Source organism: Leguminivora glycinivorella, chromosome 27, assembly GCF_023078275.1.
Source record: "Leguminivora glycinivorella isolate SPB_JAAS2020 chromosome 27, LegGlyc_1.1, whole genome shotgun sequence".
Lineage (NCBI taxonomy): Eukaryota > Metazoa > Arthropoda > Insecta > Lepidoptera > Tortricidae > Leguminivora > Leguminivora glycinivorella.
Genome location: NC_062997.1, coordinates 4,497,629 through 4,520,751, shown reverse-complemented (window position 1 = coordinate 4,520,751; position 23,123 = coordinate 4,497,629). Strand labels below are relative to the sequence as shown.

Sequence of the window (23,123 nt, the reverse complement as noted above, 5' to 3'; positions counted from 1 at the left end):
CCCTAGGCCACTCTACAACCATGTCAAAATGACAAGCAGTAAGAGATTTCTTACAATCTGATTTATAACGTCACTATGACACAGTTCTACAGTGGTCTAGGGTTCCAATTGGTTGACTGTACATACTTAAGGTCAAAGATGTTTTTTTTTTCATTTAATGGCAATGAAATAAGTTTTTTCGCAAAAAAATCATTTTCAGCACAAGCTTTTATCGCCGACTGTACTTTTCTTTCAACAGTCATCTATTTCTCTCCGAGACGTTTCTAAAAACCCCTTAGGCCGTTTCCACATTATCCGATCCGATATCGGATGTTGGACCGTTATCCCATACATTTGGGTAAGCCGCCATCTTTAATTTTTGCCTTTGAAATCCTTCCGACATCCGTTATCGGATCGGATAATGTGAAAACGCACTTACTCGATGGGCATACGACATTTCAAAACAGAGTTCCTATGACCATCTTCCTCTTCCATCATTAGGTCCACTCCATGATACCATAATATGGCATTGCCACGTGATTTACACATGTGTTCAAAATTTCAGCTGAATCGGTCAAAGATATCTGCTTCAAAATTTAATTGCAAGGTTTCACCCGAACATACATGCGAGTACATACTACATTGTTTTTTTTTTTTTTTAGTATGGATAGGTAGACGTTTGACCACGATCACACCTGATGGTACGTGATGATGCGGTCTACGGTGGAGCACGCTTACCTATGAGATACCTATTTACTCTCGCTTTAAAGAGACCTGGCCCCGTAGCCGAATGGCATTTCTCCGACGCCAAACGAAAGCGATACGCCGCTGGCTCTGTCGCGCCAATACGCAAGCGCGATAGAGATAGATATCTACTAGCGCTTCGTTTCGTGAGCGTTTCGTGAGCGATTGTGCCATTCGGCTAGCCACCCTGGATTGTATAAAAAAAATACTCGTGCGGAAACACAGACTAAGGCACTGGTCCCATCGCGAGCTAGTACGCTATGCGCTATTGGCTATAAAAACGAACAAAAGATAAGCACACAGACGAGACACGGCGATGTTGATAGCTCACCGCCGGGCGAGTAACTATAAACATCGCCCTGTCTCTTTTATTTGCACGGGAGTGCTTATCTTTTGTTCGTTTTTATAGCCAATAGCTCATAGCTTACTAGCTCGCGGTAGGACCAGTGCCTTAGGCAGGGCATTCCACTCCTTGGCATACTACATTGCAAGTTAAATAAAAGCTTGTAATAAACGCTTCTGATAAATAATAGTTATTTGTTATACAAGGGGGCAAAGTTGTATTTTAACGCCGAGTGTGGAATTGAAAAACGAGCAAGTGAAAGGATTCTACAGTTGGACCACGAGCGAAGCGAGTGGTTCGAGAATAGAATCCTGAACTTGCGAGTTTTTTAACACACGAGAAGTAAAATACATTTGCACCCGAGTGTAACACAAAACTTTTCCCCTCACTGTAGCGAGGAAACTACAACGCAAAAAATGCGTTTATCACTGCTTCCAGTAGTTCCACATGTGGTAAATCATCTTTATTACTAGATTCACCTTTTTTTATCAATTTTAAAGCAGTTAATTTGACTTTATTCAAAGTCAAATTACTTTACCCACTAGTGGATAAAATGCGTTTTTACCCACTGGTATTGAAGGACAAAACACGTGTTTCCGAGGTAGTGAGGGGAAAAACAACTTACCTATCTAAAACAGCAGTAAGGAACGTGTCAGCCGGCAATTCAGTCGCCGAGGCCACGGTGAAAGTCAAAAACACATCGAGGCCCAAAGACCCAACATTTCTAACATGTCCATCAAAGACCAAGAAATGGCCATCCAGATGATGATGAGAAGAATTGCGTTGCGACGCAGGCGGGGGGTACGGAAGAGATCCAGGACGGAGTAGGTTCGGTTCTCGGCCTCATTCTCTTTGATGGTTTTGAGAGATGATTCCTGGAAAAGAATAGTAATGGGTTGAAAGCTAGCAGCACTTACAGAACTAGTTATAAGTAGCGGCACGTTACTTTAGCGCTGAATTGTGGATTGTGGAGGGGATAGCTGAGCATGGGGACGCATACCCTTCGTCCCTTTAATCCCCTGTTTTTGACTTCTGCGTAATAACGGTCAGCGCTAAACTTACGCGCCGCGACTTGTACTGAGTTGGAGCACAGAATATATAATAGTACAAGTACAGAAGGCCCACTGCTTTGATGTTCACGAAATGCCTACAAAAATTTTACAAAGAAACCAGCCGCACGTGAGCATCGTCGGATGATAGGGTTGCCTATGGATTAAAACGAATTAATTACTCAGATAAAATTTTATACTATTATATTTAACTGTAGGACTTAATCAATAATAGATCTGTGTAAGAATGTCCTATGGTACATATTTTATTCATGATGTCTATTTAACTTAGCATTGTTAGCCATTCCACGCGCGGACATCGCATATGAACCTTAAAAAAACTCGCCACGTAAAATAACAATAGAAAGTGCGAACGTGCGTTCCGTGAGAACACGCGCCACTCCTGATTAGGCCGCGAACTCGCGGCCGCCGGCATGTACTTGTAGCACGGCGGTAGAATCGCGGAGTGAGCCGCCCCTGGTTGGAGCGAGGTTAAAAGGGTTGGTAAAGCTTGTAAAAACCTCTGATTCTATATGTGCCTTTGAACAACTACAGACAGCATCAGTACGAGAAACTAGTTAAAGAACTGTGAACTAATCCTATGGTCTTAAAAGTTGGTTGGAGCGCTAGGTGAACGGAAAAGAGGCAATCAAAAATGTCCGGATTACAATACAATACAATACAATACAATACTCTTTATTGCACACCTCACATAGTTTACAAGTAATACACAAGAAACAAAACAAATTAAACAGAGGTAACAACAGGCGGTCTTATCGCTTAAGAGCGATCTCTTCCAGACAACCTTTGGTTATTGGAGTTAATATAATCAGAAATTACACGGACCACGGACGGATTGTACCATTATACGGACTAAAGATTAGACATTTTGGAGAATCATTGCTTGGAGATAGAGATGCAGGGCGTAAAATAAAATAATCGAACTAAATCATCATCCTCCTTGCGTTATCCCGGCATTTGCCACGTCTCATGGGAGCCTGGGGTCCGCTTTGACAACTGATCCCAAGGTTTGGCGTAGGCACTAGTTTTTACGAAAGAACTTCCAACCCGGAGAATAAACTATACCTTATTAGGATTAATCCGGTTTCCTCACGATGTTTTCCTTCACCGAAAAGCGACTGGCAAATGTCAAATGACAATTCGCACATAAATTCCGAAAATCTCATTGGTATTACTCATCAAAGTAATAATTCAACGAAATATTACCGTGAAATCGCTGATCACTTTATCTGGGATCTTCGTTTTGTTGATCCTCTCAAACTTCTTCATGATTGTCAGAGCTTTCTCGATCTTTCCTTGCGACACCAACCATCTGAAATTGGAAACAGTAATATTATTAATTAGCCCGTGTGGAGACGGGTTAAGAATTTCACCACCCCCTTTTTTCCCATGGGTGTCGTAGAAGTCGACTGTGGGATATGGGTTAAATTGTGGCGTAGGCGAGAGGCTGGCAACCTGTCACTGCAATGTCACAATTTGGATTTCTTTCAACCCCTTTTTGCCAAGAGTGGCACTGAAACTTGAGTAGTTTCATGTGCTATGCCTACCCCTTTATGGGATACAAGCGTGATTATATGTTTATATGTTATGTATTAATTACTGTTTAATATCATAAAGGGGAAAGTTGTAATTCCATACATCAGTAAATGCGGGTTATTTGTACTGACATCTAGCGACTCACGCGTCAACTAGCGAAAATTATCAGTACCACTACTCGATACTAGGTTTCAGCAGTTTCTCGTCTGCCAAAAAAATAGAACAGTTTACAACTTATATTACGAGATGAAGGAATTGAAAACAGAATACTTACTAATACTATTGATGACTTGAGCATTATACTCTTCGTTCGTCGCGACATCTATTGACAATAGTACTGATAATTTACGCTATTTGACGCGTGATTGTCGCTAGATGTCAATACAAATAATCGGCACCTCACTACAGCATCATGACTCAGTACTCGAGTGGGTCATCACATCAAAACTCTCCATGCGTTTTGACAACTAATATCAAGATTTGGCGTAGATACTAGTTTTACGAAAGCGACTGCCATCTTTGCTTCCAACCAAAGGATAACTAAATAAATAAATAAATAAATAAAAATGATTTATTCAGTAGCACAGATAGTTTACAACAATCAGGTTGGTGCCTCTTTTTAAGTATGAAAATACCTGTGTCAAGAGACACCGCTCCTCCATCAAGATTAGCTACAATGTTAATAATAGGTATGGTGTAGGTAGTTGACAAAATTTAATTATTTCAAGACAAGAAGTAAAAACTAATAACTATTACATTTATTTTACATGAAAACAGGTTGTAAATTATTACACATTAAACACTAATAAGTGTGTGTGTGTGTGTGTGTGTGTGTGTGTGTGTGTGTGTGTGTGTGTGTGTGTGTGTGTGTGTGTGTGTGTGTGTGTGTGTGTGTGTGTGTGTGTGTGTGTGTGTGTGTGTACTGTGTGTGTGTGTGTGTGTGTGTGTGTGTACTGTGTGTGTGTATTTTCATATTTTGACACTTAATTTACTAAGAGGTTTTCTATTTCATTGTAGGTCATTGTTTTGATCCAGTCTAGTACTTTCTTTTTACATTCTCTGTAAGACATAGGATGAATATTTAGTAATTTATTAGCACTATTGTATACCCTCGTCGATCTTATAAGGTATTGCCTTTTTGCAAACACGGTTTTTGCAGGTAGAAGAGGAATTGCATATGGATTTTGTCGCCTTGTAGTTGTTATCGACTCTACTGGAAAATAGATTAGTTTGTGTTTGCGCATAATAATATTTAGGATGTATAATTTTCGGACTGATAAGAGGCCACATAGCTCATACAAGTCATTGGTTGGAAATGTAAAGGGCTTGAAAAACATTACTTTCAGTAAAGCTCGCTGGGCTCTTTCTAATTGTAAAAATTTGGTTTTTGTTGCACCACCCCAGACGGTGATACAGTACGAGAGAACGGATTGTCCGAGGGAAATATAGATTTGCTTTAACAGTTTCGCAGTGGCAACATGTCTTAATTGTTTAAATGACCATATAAGTTTCCGAATTCGCGATATCATAAGTTCAGATTGCACATGCCATGTCAGTCTCTGGTCAATCATTACTCCTAAATACTTAACATGATCAACTTTCTCGATGACCGGGCAGATACAATCTGACTGATTTTCGTTGTTACAGCTGTGAATTCTAATTCTGAAAGAAGTATCTGGTTGGGTACTGTTAGTCATTGTGAAGCAGATGTAATTGGTTTTTTGCATATTTAAGGTTAATAGGTTCTGCTGCAACCAACGAGCAATTTTGGATAGGCCGTTCTCAGCAAAAGTACGTACTTCCTCCCAGCTATCTCCATAGAAAACCACAGCTGTATCGTCAGCATATGCAAAAATGGTGCCATTGTCAATGGGCATGTTGCACAGTTGGTTAATATAAATAAGAAAGAGCGTTGGTCCCAGGACGCTTCCTTGAGGAACCCCATAGTTGATATCACACTCTTCACTCATGTACTTTCCCACTTTAACCCTCTGTCTACGGTTTTTCAAGTAATCGCTTAGTAGCGAGAGCGGGATACCTCTAATACCAATACTTTCAAGGGCCTTCATAAGGGTAGGAACAGAGACCGTATCAAAGGCTTTTTTCAGGTCGAGAAACACAGTCAAACATTTTTTCTTCGTGTCTAGTTTTTGTGTGATTAGAGAAGAAAGAGATGTGACTGCATCTTCTGTTGATATACCTTGTCTGAAGCCAAATTGATTTGATGATAGAATATTATATTTATTAAGATAATTCATTAAGCGGATATTAATAAGTTTTTCTAAGATTTTGGATAAAACGGGTAAAATAGATATAGGTCTATAGTTTGATATAAGGTCTCTGTTTCCACCCTTATACACAGGAGTGACAACAGCGAGTTTTAGTGCATCAGGAAATACTCCTTGCTCGAAACATTTATTTGCAAGATTGGTAATTAGGGGAACCATGACAGCGCTAGCTTGTCTAAGGAACTTAGTAGGTACATCATCCCAGCCAGGAGCACTAGTTGATTTAAGGTTAGAGAGGATAATAAAGATTTCATTTGGATTAGTGTCATAGAGCATAAATGAGTTGACAGGACGGCTACCGACATCGCTAGGACCACCACAGGAGCCGATTTTACTCGTTAAAATTATCTCAGCAAGAGATTTACCAACACTCGAGAAATAATGATTGATATTATTAACAGACGAGATGGGGGAGTTCCCATTACTCTCCAACAATGCTGCGTTGTCATTGTTTGCTTGTTTCCTGTGTGTTATTTTATTTACTTCATTCCATAGTTGTTTCGAATTATTGCTGGCTCTCGTTAGGTTATCGCTATCGTATTTCCGCTTTAATTTCTTAATAAGTCCATTACAAAAATTCCTATACCGTCTGTAAGTAATTCTGAGGGTGATATTTTCAGGGTCGCTACGAAGTTTTAATTGCAGTCTATTTCGATTCCTAATGCAGCGTAGAATGCCAGGTGTAATCCAGGGCTTTTTTATTCGACATTTTCTAGGGATCATCGTGGTGATTGTATTGGCTAAGAGGCAGTTTTTTAATTTGCCAATAATAAGGTCCGTTAGGCGATTTGGATGTATTTCATTATATAAATCAGCTAAGTTTTCCCTCATGAGACAATTGACTGCATTTTCAAAGTTAATGCTAGTTTTAGTTTTCTGCGTAGGTGAGCTGGTTTTGTAGTGGCTGGAATGCAGTAGAGTCATAGCATGGTCTGTAACCGTCGTGTCTAGGACTAGAATGGTTGTTTTTGCATTTATGGAGCTAGGTTTAATCATCACATGGTCAAGGCACGATTTATCCCTTGTCGGTAGAGTATGTCCAGGCAGTATACCGTGCATTGCTAGCATATTTAAATAACTATCTCTATTTAAACTGGCATACAATTGTTCAGTAGGTCTATAAAGAAGATTTATATTTATGTCTCCGGTAATTATAATGTTTTTATATGTCTTTATGCGCTCTAGGTGCGAGTTTAAAGAATATATAAAGTTTTCGGCGTTATTGTTCGACGGAGAGCGATAAATGCCAAGTATTTTGCTGTCTTTAATAGTTATTTCTAAACAGGAGGCGTGTTTGAGTGATATTTCAGAAACTTTAACCTGGAGGGAGTTATTTACATAAGCAATAACACCGTCGTTTTGGTTTAGATGTTGAGTTGTAAAAAATGTTTGGTAATTATTTAAGGCTGGTATGGGTTTGTCAGGGTTCAGTCTACATTCGCTTAATATAATTATATCTATATCAAATTCAATTTGAGAAATAGTTGCTACTAAATTATCATAATTACAATAAATACTCCTGATATTCTGTGAGATGATAGTAAGATCAGATTGATGGACATTGATGTATTGGCCTACTTCGTCAGAACGGCACTCAGCGCTTTGAAAAGGAGAGGTATGATCTACCTGGTTTATTAAGGACAAGCTACTATTCATTATTTTTATTATTAAAGTCAGAGAAGGTTGCAGGCAAGTATGCACATTCTTTACTCGTGAACGTGCTTTGGTAGAAATGGTAGCAAGAGCTGGGTAAATGTGTGATATACACTAATGTATGAGTTGTAGATGCAGGCGAGAAATGTGTGTGATTGTGTGTGTGAATGAAAATTGAAATAGGTATGTAGATATGTTTGTAAATAGCAGTGTAAATCAGTGTATTAAATTGCTTATTTTTTATGGAAAATGTTTTTACATCATTCAAGGAATCAAACTTACAATTAACCCTAGTATACATGGCCAGAAACAATTCAGGGTAACACTTACTGATATAGAGCCTGACAGTTAGTCAGGATTCTTGAAATAGTCTTTGTACTTGCGGCTCGTTCGTAATTAGAATTACAGGCGAAGTTTTGTTTTTTCGAACAAATACTTTGCCCATGCTTGTCCAACAGAACTCATAGCTTTTCGATCTAGCTAAGTCTCGTGCCAAAAATCGAAGACGTGCTGCTTTGGCCGTCAGGTGTTCCGTCACATAGATTGGGGTTTCAAGTGTTCTGTGGCCTAAGTGTTTGGCACATAGCTTATTCGTTTTATTGAAAACGTTGTGGTCTTTACACTTTGACAAAAAGTCAGTTTTTTTAATGGCTGAGACCATTTCGACTATGATGGGCGAATTCGGTTTGTCACTTTGACGGCTTCGAACTCTATATATGTCGGCGATATCAGTAGGCGCTATCGTATAGCCTATATTCTGGGAAAGTGTAGTCACCATACCAATCAAGTCTTCTCGTGTTTCTTTTTCTGTTTTAGGGGCATTTTTAATTTCTAGGTTCTTTTTACGGGCTTCTCGGGACATGTCTTCAATTTTCTCCTCGAGGAGGTTAATATACTCCTTGTCCGCCCGCCGGTCCTTCTCCAGGTTCTCAATTTTCATTTTTAACTCTTCATTTTGCTTGGTCAGAAAGCTAATAGAAGTTTCGATTTTTGCATTAGAAGCTTTTATATCGAGCAGGGTGGGGTTGATTTTTTTGAGCTCTTTTTCTTGAGATACCTTGAGATCTGTTATCATCTGTCTCATTTCTTGTCTAAATTGGTCCATTTCCGTGCCAGGACTATCTCTTGATCTTTTCTTTCTTCGCTGTTCGGCGAAGTTTGGCGGTGTCTTCTTGTTTTCTACGTCCGAGTACGAAGCATCGCTTCCCGATCCCGACATATTCGTCAGCGCGTACTAGGAATGTATGAGTACAAAAGAGGCTAACTGTACGCCCGGGCGCGCGAGTTATGAATGGAGTAGGCGGGGCACGCACGGATAGTGCGTAGCGTACGTGCGGGGCGGGGCTTGTTGTATGTGTGCGGCTTCACTACTAACTAGCCCTTATTGGAACTATTCCGGTTTTCTCAGGATGTTTTCCTTCACCGAAAAGCGACTGGCAAATATAAAAAGACATTTCGCGCGACAGTTCCGAAAAACTAATTGGTACGAGCCGGGGTTCGAACCCGCGACCTCGCATTGAAAGTCGCAAGCTCTTACCACTAGGTCACCAGTGCTTCCCGTTCAGCGTTTTGTACTCGTGTAGGTTCCATCAGCTGCAGAAGTGCATGGCAAATTTATCAATAAATTCATTCATAATTTCTCCATACACTTTTGCAGTTGATAGTACACAGAGAACCTCCTATAGAGTCGCAATCTTGTATATTTTGTTCGCGATACGAGTCACCAGTGTTTGGGGTGCGAGGAGCGGGCGGGGAATGTGTTAAGCGCGCTGTGATTGGCCGTTTCAAGAACGGTGGGCAGTCGCGCCAGATGAAAAGGGACAGAAGTATGACTGTCCCTCTACTGACGCGTAAGTGGCCAATGTAAGTTGACCTATGCCGGCTCTGAATAAATTATAAATATGACTTATTTGTGGAATGTAATGCTGTCTGTTTTTAAATTTGAGCTTCTTGTTACCTTTCCACACCATTTCACACTACAGGTGGACATCTTTAAGGCATCAAAATACCCTTTTCCAATTTTTTAGTGCGAAAAACACGCGCTGCTTTCGGGTCTGTTACTTGGTCGATACTGATCGGGCACGGCGAGCGCCCGCGCTTATATCAGTGCAAATACTAGGAAGGCTGGCGACAGTGGCGACCGCGAGTCGTCTTGTAATGGATGTCTATAGGGCCAGACACACAGACCAACGTCTGTGTGATAGTACCTATACCGGCAAATTAAAGAATCATGTGATTTGACACATTGGTACATGTTGGACCATGTTGGGACATGTTGGACACTTACCTAGCACTCTCAGGAACCAACCACGGTGTAGCGGCGGCCATGATGAAAGGCGCGCTTGTCGCCAAAGCGAATGTCCTCCAGTCATCGGCCAACAACGCTATCCAGGGCAGCAACGACGCAGCCAACGTGAAGAACAGAGCGATTGACATGTTGGCTACGAACGTACGCCATTTTGGGCCGACGTACTCGAGAACTGGAAAAAAAAAATTGACAGAATTCTAATGAAGTTATGTCTCGTTTCTATGATGCTGATTGGCATCTTGGCTACGCCTATTATGTACCAAGTATTGTTGGCATATTGGCACTGTTTATGAAATAAATGTGACGGACATTTTTTTATAAGAAATTTCTTCGTTCTACTTTTTTTTGAGATCTTTGTTATTTACAAAATATATCTTTCGACATAAAAATATGTTTCTCGAGTAAGATTATGTACATATAAACCGCATTAATTGCTACTCTGTCGAGTGGACGAAAACTAAACCATGGACGAACACTAGCACAATGACCCTATAATTTTATTCGCTGGTTAATTATAATCGTTTGTGAGTGTGTTTAATAAGACGTCCCGCTTTGTCGGTTACCATTAAGGAGAGATTTACTTGTATGTTTATATGAATAAACAGACAAAGCGACTTTATAGCAATCGCCAAAGTGGGATGTTTTCCCGTGCACACTCACATTTGTCCTACAATGAGTCATTTACGTGAGTAAACTTACGTTATTAAATAAATTATTTTCTTTTATTTATTTTGCTTCTTAGGTTAAGCTTTTTATAATATGAACTAGCTTTTACCCGCTGCTTCGCCCGCGTACTAAAAGTATTTTTATTCAAACGTATACAAAAATTAAGATTTTCATTTGGATCCGTAGGTTTCTCTGTAGGTACATTTGTCTGCGATTATTTCGGTTACACATAATACTATTGTTTTTAAAGAAATGCTTGTAATGATTGTAGAAATGTTACCACATCGACCACAGCGTAGGTAGTAGATATGCGTAGGTATGTATTCTATATACGCTGGGGAAACCTTTATAAACAACCCACATAGTCCGTATTTCGACACTAATGGTCGGTGGGTAAAAAGTACTTTCTTGCATTATCCCTTACAACAACGATCCCTTCCCACTGAGCCGCCTGCTTTTTGCACTGCGTTTTACACTGCCTGCATATCCCTCTAACGATACCCATATTATCCCTATCCCTATCCCTGTCCCTGTCGCTGTCCCTATCCCTATCCCTATCCTTATCCCTAACCTTATTCCTGTCCTGGCCCGTCCCGTCTCGTCCCGTAGCGACTACATTATATAAGGAACCTACGTGCCAAATTTGGAATCTCTAGGACCAGCGGTTTCGGCTGTGCGTTGATATGTTAGTCAGCCAGTCAGTCAGTCAGTTTCTTCTTTTATATATTTAGATTTAGAATGTTCGGGAAAGTTCTTATATTTTCTAGAATTTCTAGAACGTTCCAAAACGTGTAAAACTTAATGTTGTTCATAAGAATGTTCTGGAATGTTCTAAAAATTTCTGAAATGATCTAGAAAAGTCCAGAATGTGTGTAAATGTTTCAATCGATATGGAATGTTCTAGAAAGTTCTGAAAACTTATGGAATAATGTAGAAATTTCATAAATATGTAAAACTTAATTCAGTTTAACACATTTTGGAACGTTCTAGAAAATATTAGAATTTTCCAGAGCATTCTATATCAACTGTATTCAGTTTTGCACATTTTGGAACGTTCTAGATCATTCTAGAAAATATCAGAACTTTCCAGAATATTCTATATCAATTACATTCAGTTTTGCACGTTTTGGAACGTTCTAGATCATTCTAGAAAATATTAGAACTTTCCAGAACATTCTATATCAACTACATTCAGTTTTACACATTTTGGAACGTTTTAAAACATTCTAGAAAATATTAGAACTTTTCAGAACATTATATATCAACTACATTCAGTTTTACACATTTTGGAACGTTCTAGAACATTCTAGAAAATTTTAGAACTTTCCAAAACATTCTATATCAAATAAATTCAGTTTTACACATTTTGGAACGTTTTAGATAATTCTAGAAAATATCAGAACTTTCCAGAACATTCTATATCAACTACATTCAGTTTTGCAGATTTTGGAACGTTCTAGATTATTCTAGAAAATATTAGAACTTTCCAGAAGTATCTAGAACTTTCTAGAACATTCCAGATCGATTGAAACATTTACACAAATTCTGGACTTTTATAGATCATTCCAGAAATTTTTAGAACTTTCCAGAAGTACAGATATATAAGTACAGATGCACTTACCCACATTTTTTATATTGCGTGACACATTTAAAATTATATTGCGTGATACAGAAGTAGAGATGTACAGTACAGAAGAAGGACAGCTATATATTTTTCTAACATTTTCGCCACCCACAGCCACCCACTTCCACCCACCGCGACCAAACTCCCTTACTTTCATCTAGAGACCAAGGCGTATTTACCACCCCAACCGGTTGATTGGAATTGATAGTGATAGAGAAAACCCCGGACATACGTACATTAGCGTTAGCATTTTATATATGTATATAGATTTATTTATTTTATTTTTATTTTACTTTATTAGGTACACCAAACAGATTTCGTACAAAATCTTGATAACAATTAAAACTTATACTAAGTGGCTTAAAACTAGCACGAGATCCAAAACAAGTGTACTCAGCATGTTTTACAATTCAGCGGAAACAATACATATTTTAGCACTATCTAGTAAGTAAAACTACAATAGCAAACATCAGAGAACTATTAGGTAACAATTAGAACTATTAGATATAAAAGTAAAATACAAAAACACATACAAAACAATATAAAAAACATATAAACACATTATAAAAAACCTAACCTAGGGTGCCGCCAGCAGCGGGGCAGGGCCCAAGCTGCCGGTGGTTAGGGTAAACGCAGCTATTAACGCCCCCCTTAAGGCAATTTTACAATCGGGTCTAATTATTAAGTATATACGTTGTTCAAACATTTTATTTTCCTATTATATGTGATACTATGATAATTAAAAAAGGTAAATATTGTGTTACTTGTACTCAAATTAAACATTATGATATTAAAAATCTATTTTTAAATTACTGAGTCGATTGCTACCATTAGCGACCCATAAAAATGCATATGAAGCTATCAACGATTTTTAAGCAGCTATTAACGATTGTGTTATAAGTATGAGTAATTACCTGAACGCCCAGCGAGTACACAGTACAGCAACACCTAGTATAGTGGCATAGTCCACAGGTAACGGGTAATTTATTAAAAACATGTTCAGCATTGTCATCGAAGATTCATTTCTATTGTACCTATTCCTACCTACTTTTGTACCTATTCATATAACATTTTTCACGTTTATCATGCCCACTAAGAAATAAAACAAAATGAAATCACAAATTAAAACAATTATATATTGTGTTACTTTAAAAATTTTAAAAGTCTGTTTAACCTTCGTATCTTGAAACCCTCGCAACCCTCAGATGCTACATTCTGAACCACTCGCTACGCTCATGGATCAATATTGAAGTCTTTAGCTTGCTCGAGTATCATTATTAGATAGTAGGTATCAATATTTGTACGTGCGGTTAAACAACAAATTTGCCCCCTTGTAAAACAAATTTAAATTTTTTCGTGATATTTTTTCCTACAGTGCTGCAAGAGAGGCACAACCCAAGAGGCTGTATTAGGCAACTCGTCTTGGTACCAAAGCCACATTTTTGTTAAAACTTGTATGTTTGTAATAATTGTATGGCTTTAATAATATCCTTAATATTATAACCTACTTATTTAGGAACGATCGGTCATATACCTTCTCATGGTTTGTAATAGCGATTTCTATGAGTCGTTGAAAGAATATGTAAGCACTAACGTAAAATGTATGACCGACCCATATTAAACAACATTATTATTGTTATTTTATTATTGTTGTGGCTACTAAACACTTTGTTATTACGTGATATTCAAAATTTTTGACATAAAATCAGTTTTTATGGGTAAAACTCCTTCACAAACAATGTCTTATACAATATCCGTTTTCCAAAAATATTGTTATTTTAGTAAACTTTACAACGTCAAAAGAAGAAAACTAAGTACAAATGTGTATGTCGTTAATAGCTTTTTGAAAAAAACTATTATTTGGATCTCTAATAATCTATAAACATACTTATGTTTCTAAAGAATAATATTGTAAAAGAAAGAAAAAACTTAACATGACGTTATAGTCATTACCGACCTATGGGTCGTTGATAGCTGCTACTACTAAAACTGATGAAGCTATCACCGCCCAAATTTAATTTCATGTTTTATGTATGTTAATGGATGTTTTTTAACAAATCGTGATAACCAATCTATAATTTATAAATGACTGAATATAATTAACAAAAAAAGTAAATGTAAAATAGTCAATTGTTAACATAAACGTCTTAGCCAGATAAGTCAAATCCTTACTTGAAAGTGCAAGCGCCAGTATGGAATGTCCTTCTTCTTCGGTACCCACGACTTGATTGACGTATTATTATGATTTCTCGAACTACCACTCAAACTAATGTAACACTACCCTATACTCAAGAAATAAACGCTTTTAGAAAATAACCTACCTACCCTCACGTTACTAGTGGCAACGGATAAATGCCGAATTACTTATTAGATCGGTAATACCTTCCGATTTTCGATGGAGCGTTAATAGCTGCGTTTACCCTAGGGCTGCAGAGAGAGGAACCGTCGGACTATCCGCGCCGTGTCCAAGATTACCGCCTTCTGCATCTGGCCCTTGATCCAGCCACCTAGCGAGAGTCTCTTAAGATGTTGATCGAGACTCTTCGCTATGAGACCGTTCGCTGAAACGACTATCGGAACAATGATCGTTGAATCAACATCCCACATGGCGGTTATCTCGTGAGCCAAGTCTAGGTACTTACTGGACTTGTCCTTCTCGGCTTTCACGAGATTCTCATCATGGGGGATGGTGATGTCAACGAGCACGGCCCGGCGTTGCGGTCGATCTATTATCACAATGTCAGGCTTATTGGCTACAATAGTCCTGTCAGTGATAATTAGGGATGTACCGACTATTGATTTGGCCGACTAGGCCGACTACCGACTAGTCGGCGCTTGAGTAGCCGATTAGTCGGCCGACTAGTCGGCTAGTCGGCCAAAACATAATTTTCGACTAAATTCACATTTTGAATGTCATTGTTGGTTCTACGTTCGCGCTTTTTATGATTTTTTACAGGTTCAAAGGTTCATGCTAATATTAAATATATATTTTCCATTTTTAACAAGCGGCTTGGCTTAGTGGGTAGTGATCCTGCCTATGAAATCTGTAATCCTAGGTAGGAAATTTATTTCTGTAATGATTACAGAAATTTGTTGTTTTGACAAAGAAAGGAATTACGAATAGGTACATAATGCAACCATAATTTTCAGCTGATAATTTAGTTTTGTACTGTTTTTCTATCAGTAATGAAGTGCCGACTGATCGGCCTCTTTTGCCGACTAGTCGCCGACTAATCGCCGACTAGAAATGTGGCCGGATAGTCGGCTTTCCCGACTAGTCGGCGACTAGTCGGTACATCCCTAGTGATAATAGATCGATCCCAATAGAGCGTGGCACGACCATTTTCAAGAACTGGCGCAGGCAAGTACTTGTAGTACGGTACTTCGCGGTCCACAAGGCCGTATTGAAGAGCAAGTTGCTGGTGAATAATCCTGGCTACGAGATTATGTCTGTGCAGGTACTCGCCGTTAGCAAGATGAGAACAACCGGAAATGATATGCCTGAGTGACTCTCCGGGACGGCGGCATGCCCGACAAATGTCGACCTTACCGTCCTTCAGGATATATTTAAATATCCGGTAGTTGTTCGTCATCATAACTTCGTCCGCAATTGCACAGGCAAAACCCTCGGTTTCTCCGAAGAGGTCCCCGAATCGTAACCAGTTCACCGATGCGAGCAGGTCTACATCGGGTCCCGTGAGGGCCTTGTAGAACCGCCCGTGTAGCTGCTTGCTCTCCCATACCGCCTTGCGGTCCGCAGTACTTAGTACCACAGGTTTGCGCCAGTTCTCTTTCGCCAAGGAGAGCGGCGTGAGGTTTCCGTCAACTGCCACCACATCACGATGCATCCCACACTCGTTGTTAAGGAAGTAATTCCTGAGATTGTACACCTCACGGTTGTGGAGATCTTTGGCGTTTAGGAAGCCTCGACCTCCGCACTTCCGTGGGATGTACAATCTCATAACAGACGAGCGCGGGTGTAACATACGATGTGTGGTAAGCAGTGAACGGACCCTCCGATCCAGGGCGTCCAGCTCAGTCTGGGTCCACCGTAGTATGCCAAAGGAGTATGTGAGTAGAGGCATTACCCAGGCGTTAAAGGCGCGCACTTTGTTGCCTCCTGACAAAAGACTGTTAAGGACTTTTGTGAGCCGACTGAAAAAGCGCTCCTTCACCGACCGTCTAATGCCAACATCCTCAATACCCAACGACTGTGACATACCAAGGTACTTATTTCTGATTCAGAGATAGATCTGAACGACATCGTCTCAGAAAGTTGTAAATTTTCTGAATTTACAACCTCCCCCCACTGTACATGCATAACCGCACACTTATCGACACCAAACTCCATTCTGATGGCGGTACTGAAAACTTCTGTGGTTTTCAATAGCACCATCAGGTCTTGGGTGTTCGGTGCAAATAGTTTGAGATCGTCCATGTACAGAAGGTGAGAGATGACTTCACCCTCTCTCCGAAGCCGGCAACCTAGCCCAGAATCCTTCAGCAGCGTGCTGAGGGGATTCAGAGCTAGGCAGAACCATAATGGACTCAAACTGTCACCCTGGAATATTCCTCGCTCAATCCTTATGAAGTCCTGCGGGCCAGGGGGGTCATCCCTGCCTCCTGGTTGACGAAGGACTGTGGTCCACTGCCTCATACATGCAGCCAGGAAGGATATTAAAGCTGCATCAAGTTTATACAGCTCCAATACCCTTCTCAGCCATGAATGAGGCACCGAATCATAGGCCTTCTTATCTGGCCTGATGCCCGTCCCCGCGAACGCCTGGTTCACAAAGTGCATTACTCGGGGGCGATTATTACCCCCTCTGAAGCAGATCAGCTTTGCAATGAGAGTCCTAAACGAGTTGATACGACGCTCGATCCGTACTTGCCATGCAGGGACACCTCCGGCGGTCCTAGTTGCACGGTCAGCGTCCGGAAACTTGACTCGAGCAACACGGCACGCCGCGATGGCCCCGCAGTACATGATCGAGTGTGTATCATCTAGATCTTTACTAGTCCGCATATATGGATCTAGTAAACCATTTAAGGCTCCTATTAGCGCTAGATTGCGTCTATTCATGGCCAAACAAATAAATTATTTATTATTTGTTTGGCCTTACTTTTAATAGGCTTTTTAATGACTTAATTTTACGTGACAGATTATTTCACCTTCATGAATAAATAACATTTTAAATATTACTACTACAAATATACGTTATTTAAACTCTATTGCAATTTGTTTAAGCTCATTTTACTTTTTCACGTTTGACATTTTAGAATTAGCACATTTTTGAAATTAAAAATACGCTATAAATAGTGCTCTTTAATTTCAAAATGGAATAAAATTCAATTCACCTTTTTACCATTACCATTTTTAGGGTTCCGTACCAAAAAGGTACAACAGGAACCCTTATGGTGCGACTCTGTCCGTCTGTCTGTCCGTCTGTCACATTCCTAAATATCTCGAGAACTACTAATGCTATCAACTTGAAATTTGGAATAGTTGTGAACATTGTGAACCTCTACAAATAGAAGGTATAATTTTTTTAAATTTATTAATTTTAATTGTAGAAAATGGCCAAAATGAAAGGGGGGCAAACTGTAAATTTCAAGTTACTAGGTCAAGTGGGGTATCATTAGAAAGAGCTCTCAAATTGAACGTAAATAAACTATTTTTTATAATTTTTTTGTTGTGGAAAAAAAAAGAATTTTGAAGGAAAATGTAAAAAAAAATACCGTTCCCCCCCCTTATCTCCGAAGTTTACCGACGAAAAATTATGAAAATTTTAAGAAACATTGGTTTTATGCTAAATATTACAGGAAAAATATAATCGTGTTTGTATCTTGAAAACTTTTTTTTTAATTCACAAAAAACTTTTCAGATTTTTACTTTTAATTTACCCACCTTTGCGGATGTATATAGTACTTCAAATTAATACGAGATGTTACGTAAATCATCTTCTTTCCAATAAAGTAAAAATTGTTTAAATCGGTTAACATTGTAAAGAATAATCCCTGAAAAACCAACATACTATGGTCGCGCAAATTAGTTAGCGAATTCACCGAGAGATGGCGCTATACACAATAATGCTCATTAGTACCTATACTTTTGTCTTCTAGTCAAGTCGTTAGAGTTATGTAAAAACATGAGATTATTTTAACTGGGGAGTTTGAAAGTTTGTACGGAACCCTCGGTGGGCGAGTCCGACTCGCACTTGACCGGTTTTTTTATTTTCTTGCTTGCGTCTATTAGTTTAAGACTGGGACATCCACACTAATATTATAAGTGGGAAAGTGTGTCTGTTTGTTTGTTCATCTTTCCCAGCAACACAGAGCGACGAATTGACGTGATTTTTTAAGTAGATATAGTTGATGGGATGGAGAGTGACATAGGCTACTTTTTGTCTCCAAAAACCCTCCCACTTCCCTAAAATGAGGAGTGGAAGTTTCTATCATTCCGCAATTTTCGAATTTAAGTGTAAGGCTTCAAATTGGGAGCGGAGCGGGGCAGGGCGTGCGGCATATCAATAGTTATTTGTTATACAAGGGGGCAAAGTTGTATTTTAACGCCGAGTGTGGAATTGAAAAACGAGCAAGTGAAAGGATTCTATAGTTGAACCACGAGCGAAGCGAGTGGTACGAGAATAGAATCCTGAACTTGCGAGTTTTTTAACACACGAGAAGTAAAATACATTTGCACCCGAGTGTAACACAAAACTTTTCCCCTCACTATAGCGAGGAAACTACAACGCAAAAAATGCGTTTATCACTGATTCCAGTAGTTCCACAGGTGGTAAATCATCTTTATTACTAGATTTACCTACTTTTATCAATTTTAAAACAGTTAATTTGACTATATTCAAGGTCAAATTACTTTACCCACTAGTGGATAAAATGCGTTTTTACCCGCTGCTATTAAAGAACAAAACACGTGTTTCCGAGCTAGGGAGGGGAAAACAAAATTGAAGCTCATACAATTGTCCTGAGTCGACGTAGCCCAGTTTGTACGCACGCTTGCCCGCCACCACAGTATAATAAAGAGTACTATCGTACAGTATGGCCACTCCCGCTCCCCGCTGAAAGTCCCGCCCACCCCCTCTCGGTTACCTCACAGTTACCGCCTGTCAATAACCCGAGCAGTCGACCTGTCATATGTCACTCACACAAGCATAGTACGCACAGAACTTAATTTAAATAGAAGAAACAAATTCATATATTTGTATAGGGGCCGAGCGTGTCAAATTTTGTACTGAAGTTGATTCTTGCCTGTAATTTTAAATATGTCTCAGGCTCTTGATTGTTCATAATTTTTGTGTTATTGCAATTGAATATCACGTAACGAGGCTTTTTTTATGTTTTGGTTGACTTCAACTTACAAAAATTGACGCCCGAAAGCTGCAAGCTGCGAGTAAAGACGGACAACTCAGTGGATTTCACTGAGTTCATTTGACACGCTAAGTAGATACGTTTGCTTGATCTATGGTATATATGACATCTGTGATAGTACGCGTTCACCTACACGAGCTTAGACTGTGTGCTAGGAACGCGCCTCTTTCATATTCATATTCATATTCATATTCATTTATTCAATGCAACCATGGTATTTTACAGAGGTGTTTACAGATTGTAGGCACAAACATGGACCCCACTAGGGTGTAGCATTTTTACATATATTATAAATAGTACAACAAAACAAAAACAACATGCACTTACAGCTAAGTTTGGTCTCCTAGGAAGTCATGCAAGGAATATGGGCACAAATTCAGTAGATAGGACTTTAGTTTGTTTACAAAAAAAAATATATATTTCATCGACAGTGTCCGAGTTGTGCCGCCACGCTGTACGCCCCGCCAAACGCTCAGCTCCGAGCGTTCACTCAGGCCTTACCACCTTACGTAACGCGAGTGAAGCTGCGGGCAACAGCTAGTATCTTATTACGAGGTTGCTTCGTGATTTGGAGTAGAGTTGCCTTGCCCGCGATCACGAACGACTATTAAAGATCCTTCACAGTACAAAACGGCAGGTTTCTGTAGAAAAATGCTGGCGCTTATAACCTTTTGTGGTAGATTGATAAGTGAGTCAAATACGTGCATGGAAAACGTAGTTACTTTAAATCCTAATCCTTGTATAGTAATAAATTAAGTTAGATCTTAAACAATATATTATCAAATATAAAAAAAAACCGGCCAAGAGCGTGTCGGGCCACGCTCAGTGTAGGGTTCCGTAGTTTTCCGTATTTTTCTCAAAAACTACTGAACCTATCAAGTTCAAAATAATTTTCCTAGAAAGTCTTTATAAAGTTCTACTTTTGTGATTTTTTTCATATTTTTTAAACATATGGTTCAAAAGTTAGAGGGGGGGACGCACATTTTTTTCCTTTAGGAGCGATTATTTCCGAAAATATTGATATTATCAAAAAACGATCTCAGTAAACCCTTATTCATTTTTGAATACCTATCCAACAATATATCACACGTTGGGGTTGTAATGAAAAAACAAATCAGCCCCCACTTTACATGTAGGGGGGATACCCTAATAAAACATTTTTTTCCATTTTTTATTTTTGCACTTTGTTGGCGTGATTGATATACATATTGGTACCAAATTTCAGCTTTCTAGTGCTTACGGTTACTGAGATTATCCGCGGACGGACGGACGGACGGACGGACGGACAGACAGACATGGCGAAACTATAAGGGTTCCTAGTTGACTACGGAACCCTAAAAAACATGCCTACCGTCTCCAATTCTCCTTTAACTGCTCTAAGGTTAACTGGAAGAAATCCCTTAATGGGATAAGTTCGCCTTTGTACAAATGATGTGTGTGTTCTTTTTTCTTTACTGTGTGTGTTCTTATCTTTGTACAATAAAGTGTATTACTACTACTACTACTACATGGTATGCATAGGGTAATTGTACCAGTTTTCGTCCAGCTAGTTATCGTCTGGTAATTTAAATCCTAATCCTTGTATAGTAACAAATTAAGTTAGAGATCTAAAACGAGTTTTTTTTTTGTAAACAAAATTATTTAATTTTTACATACATACTACAAATTAATACTATTAAAATTATACTAGACTTAGAAAACTAAAACTAAACCTATCTAAAAAATAAAAATACCTAAAAGTCTAAGCCCTGGCTTCTCGGCAAGGTGCCCATCACGCAGGCAGCATTCCCGCGCTGTATTGCAATAGCAATTCTATGCAAATATAAAAGTGCATAGGTAAGCATACCCGTAAGGTCAATGTGCTAGTTTTGGTCCAGTTCTAGTTATCGTCTACTTGTTGTCACAATATAAATACATCTAGGTACATAAAGACGACATTTCGAAAGTTTTTTTTTTCGAAGTTATTCAATTGTTTTAAGTTATTCAATAAAACTAAGTGAAATACATACATACATACAATCACGCCTGTATCCCATAAAGGGGCAGAACACATGAAACTACTAAAGCTTCAGTGCCACTCTTGGCAAATAAGGGGTTGAAAGAAAACGAAACTGTGACATTGCAGTGACAGGTTGCCAGCCTCTCGCCTACGCCACAATTTAACCCATATCCCATAGTCGCCTTCTACGACACCCACGGGAAGAAAGGAACCACGGGGAACTAAGTGAAATAATTATTTGAAATTCCATGTGTGAACGAAAACTAGTGCTAGTTTATCAATATTAACCAGTTGTACTTAATTAATTATGAACCTACTTATTTATTGCATGCGATTAATCCAATAATAATTAATGCATATTTTACTAATTAATTCATTAGTTAAACAATTAAACATGTAAATGATCACGCTTCGGAAAATGCCCATCATTTAGAAAAAAACCCTGTTGCTTTGCGTACAACATACAGCGTGTATTTTGAATAATGATATTACCGCAAACTTTAACCAGACTAAGGTGTTCGGTGTACTCCTTAATATAAGATCTTCTTATGAACATAGACTAAACTAAATAAAGGAAGACATGTAACTCAGTACATCGCTACACGGCCTACTTAACGCGAGTTATCGTCGCTGGTACCTCTTAGTTTTCGAGTTATTTACAATGTTTAAAAGTGCCGTCTAGTGAGATAATAATTAATTACATTGCCGAGTAACCATATCTGAATATGATTCAATATTTTGAGCCGGGCGGCTCCTTGTTTTTTGGCTTAGGGGTTAGTGTATTTGACTTGCACGTCTATGATCCCGAGTTCGAGACCCAGGTCCGGATTTTTTTCATATGTTTGAAAAACAGTTATATTGTTGTTTTTTACTTTTTTTATATATAATTGAATATTAGAAAAATAAGTTTGATTTGAAGTTGAATCATAAAAAAGTAAGTATTGTTCGCGCCTACTTGTTGTCTGTTTATAAAAACCATAGGTATAGGTCCTATACCTACTCGACTCTCTAATCACTTGCCGCCGAAGTCAAGAGGACGGAATAAAATAATAGGTCATATGAATTATTTAAATCATGAGTTGTATAGTAGGAACATTAAATTGTAGGTATGTAACCTCAACAAATGTACTAGTAAACCCTCAGTACCAAAAAGTATGGAAGAACCGGGATTTACCGGTTCTTTCCCAGTACCGGAAATCTCAGTCCCGGTTCTGGGACTGGTACCGGTTCTGCATTCCCTAGTAGTGAGGTGTTTTATGAAAATGAAAAAAATTCTATCTTTTTATTGTATCGTCCAATTTTGACAAAACGTATCTCAAATGAAAGGTATTGCTTTATGTAATTGAAAAAAAAAATTGAAAAAAAATAAAAAAAGTAAATTTACGTCTCGCACTGAATAACTTCAAAGAATGACAGACAAAATGTACAATGTCGATATATGAGTTTTTTTATATCAAATACAGATAAATTTGTAGTTGAAAACTAAAGACCGCATCGAAATCGGATTAGCATTTTTAGGGTTCC

The 23,123-nt window shown here is 38.8% G+C and overlaps 1 protein-coding gene across 1 annotated transcript in view; it reads right to left on the bottom strand.

Annotated features, from left to right (window-relative positions):
• The window catches only part of LOC125240183 (organic cation transporter protein-like), a 90,359-nt gene that overhangs the window by 5,751 nt on the left and 61,485 nt on the right, over positions 1-23,123 (bottom strand). Inside the window, 4 exon segments of the mRNA XM_048148005.1 lie at positions 1,692-1,815; positions 1,818-1,941; positions 3,343-3,448; positions 9,901-10,093. Coding sequence (XP_048003962.1) covers positions 1,692-1,815; positions 1,818-1,941; positions 3,343-3,448; positions 9,901-10,093 — 547 coding nt within the window.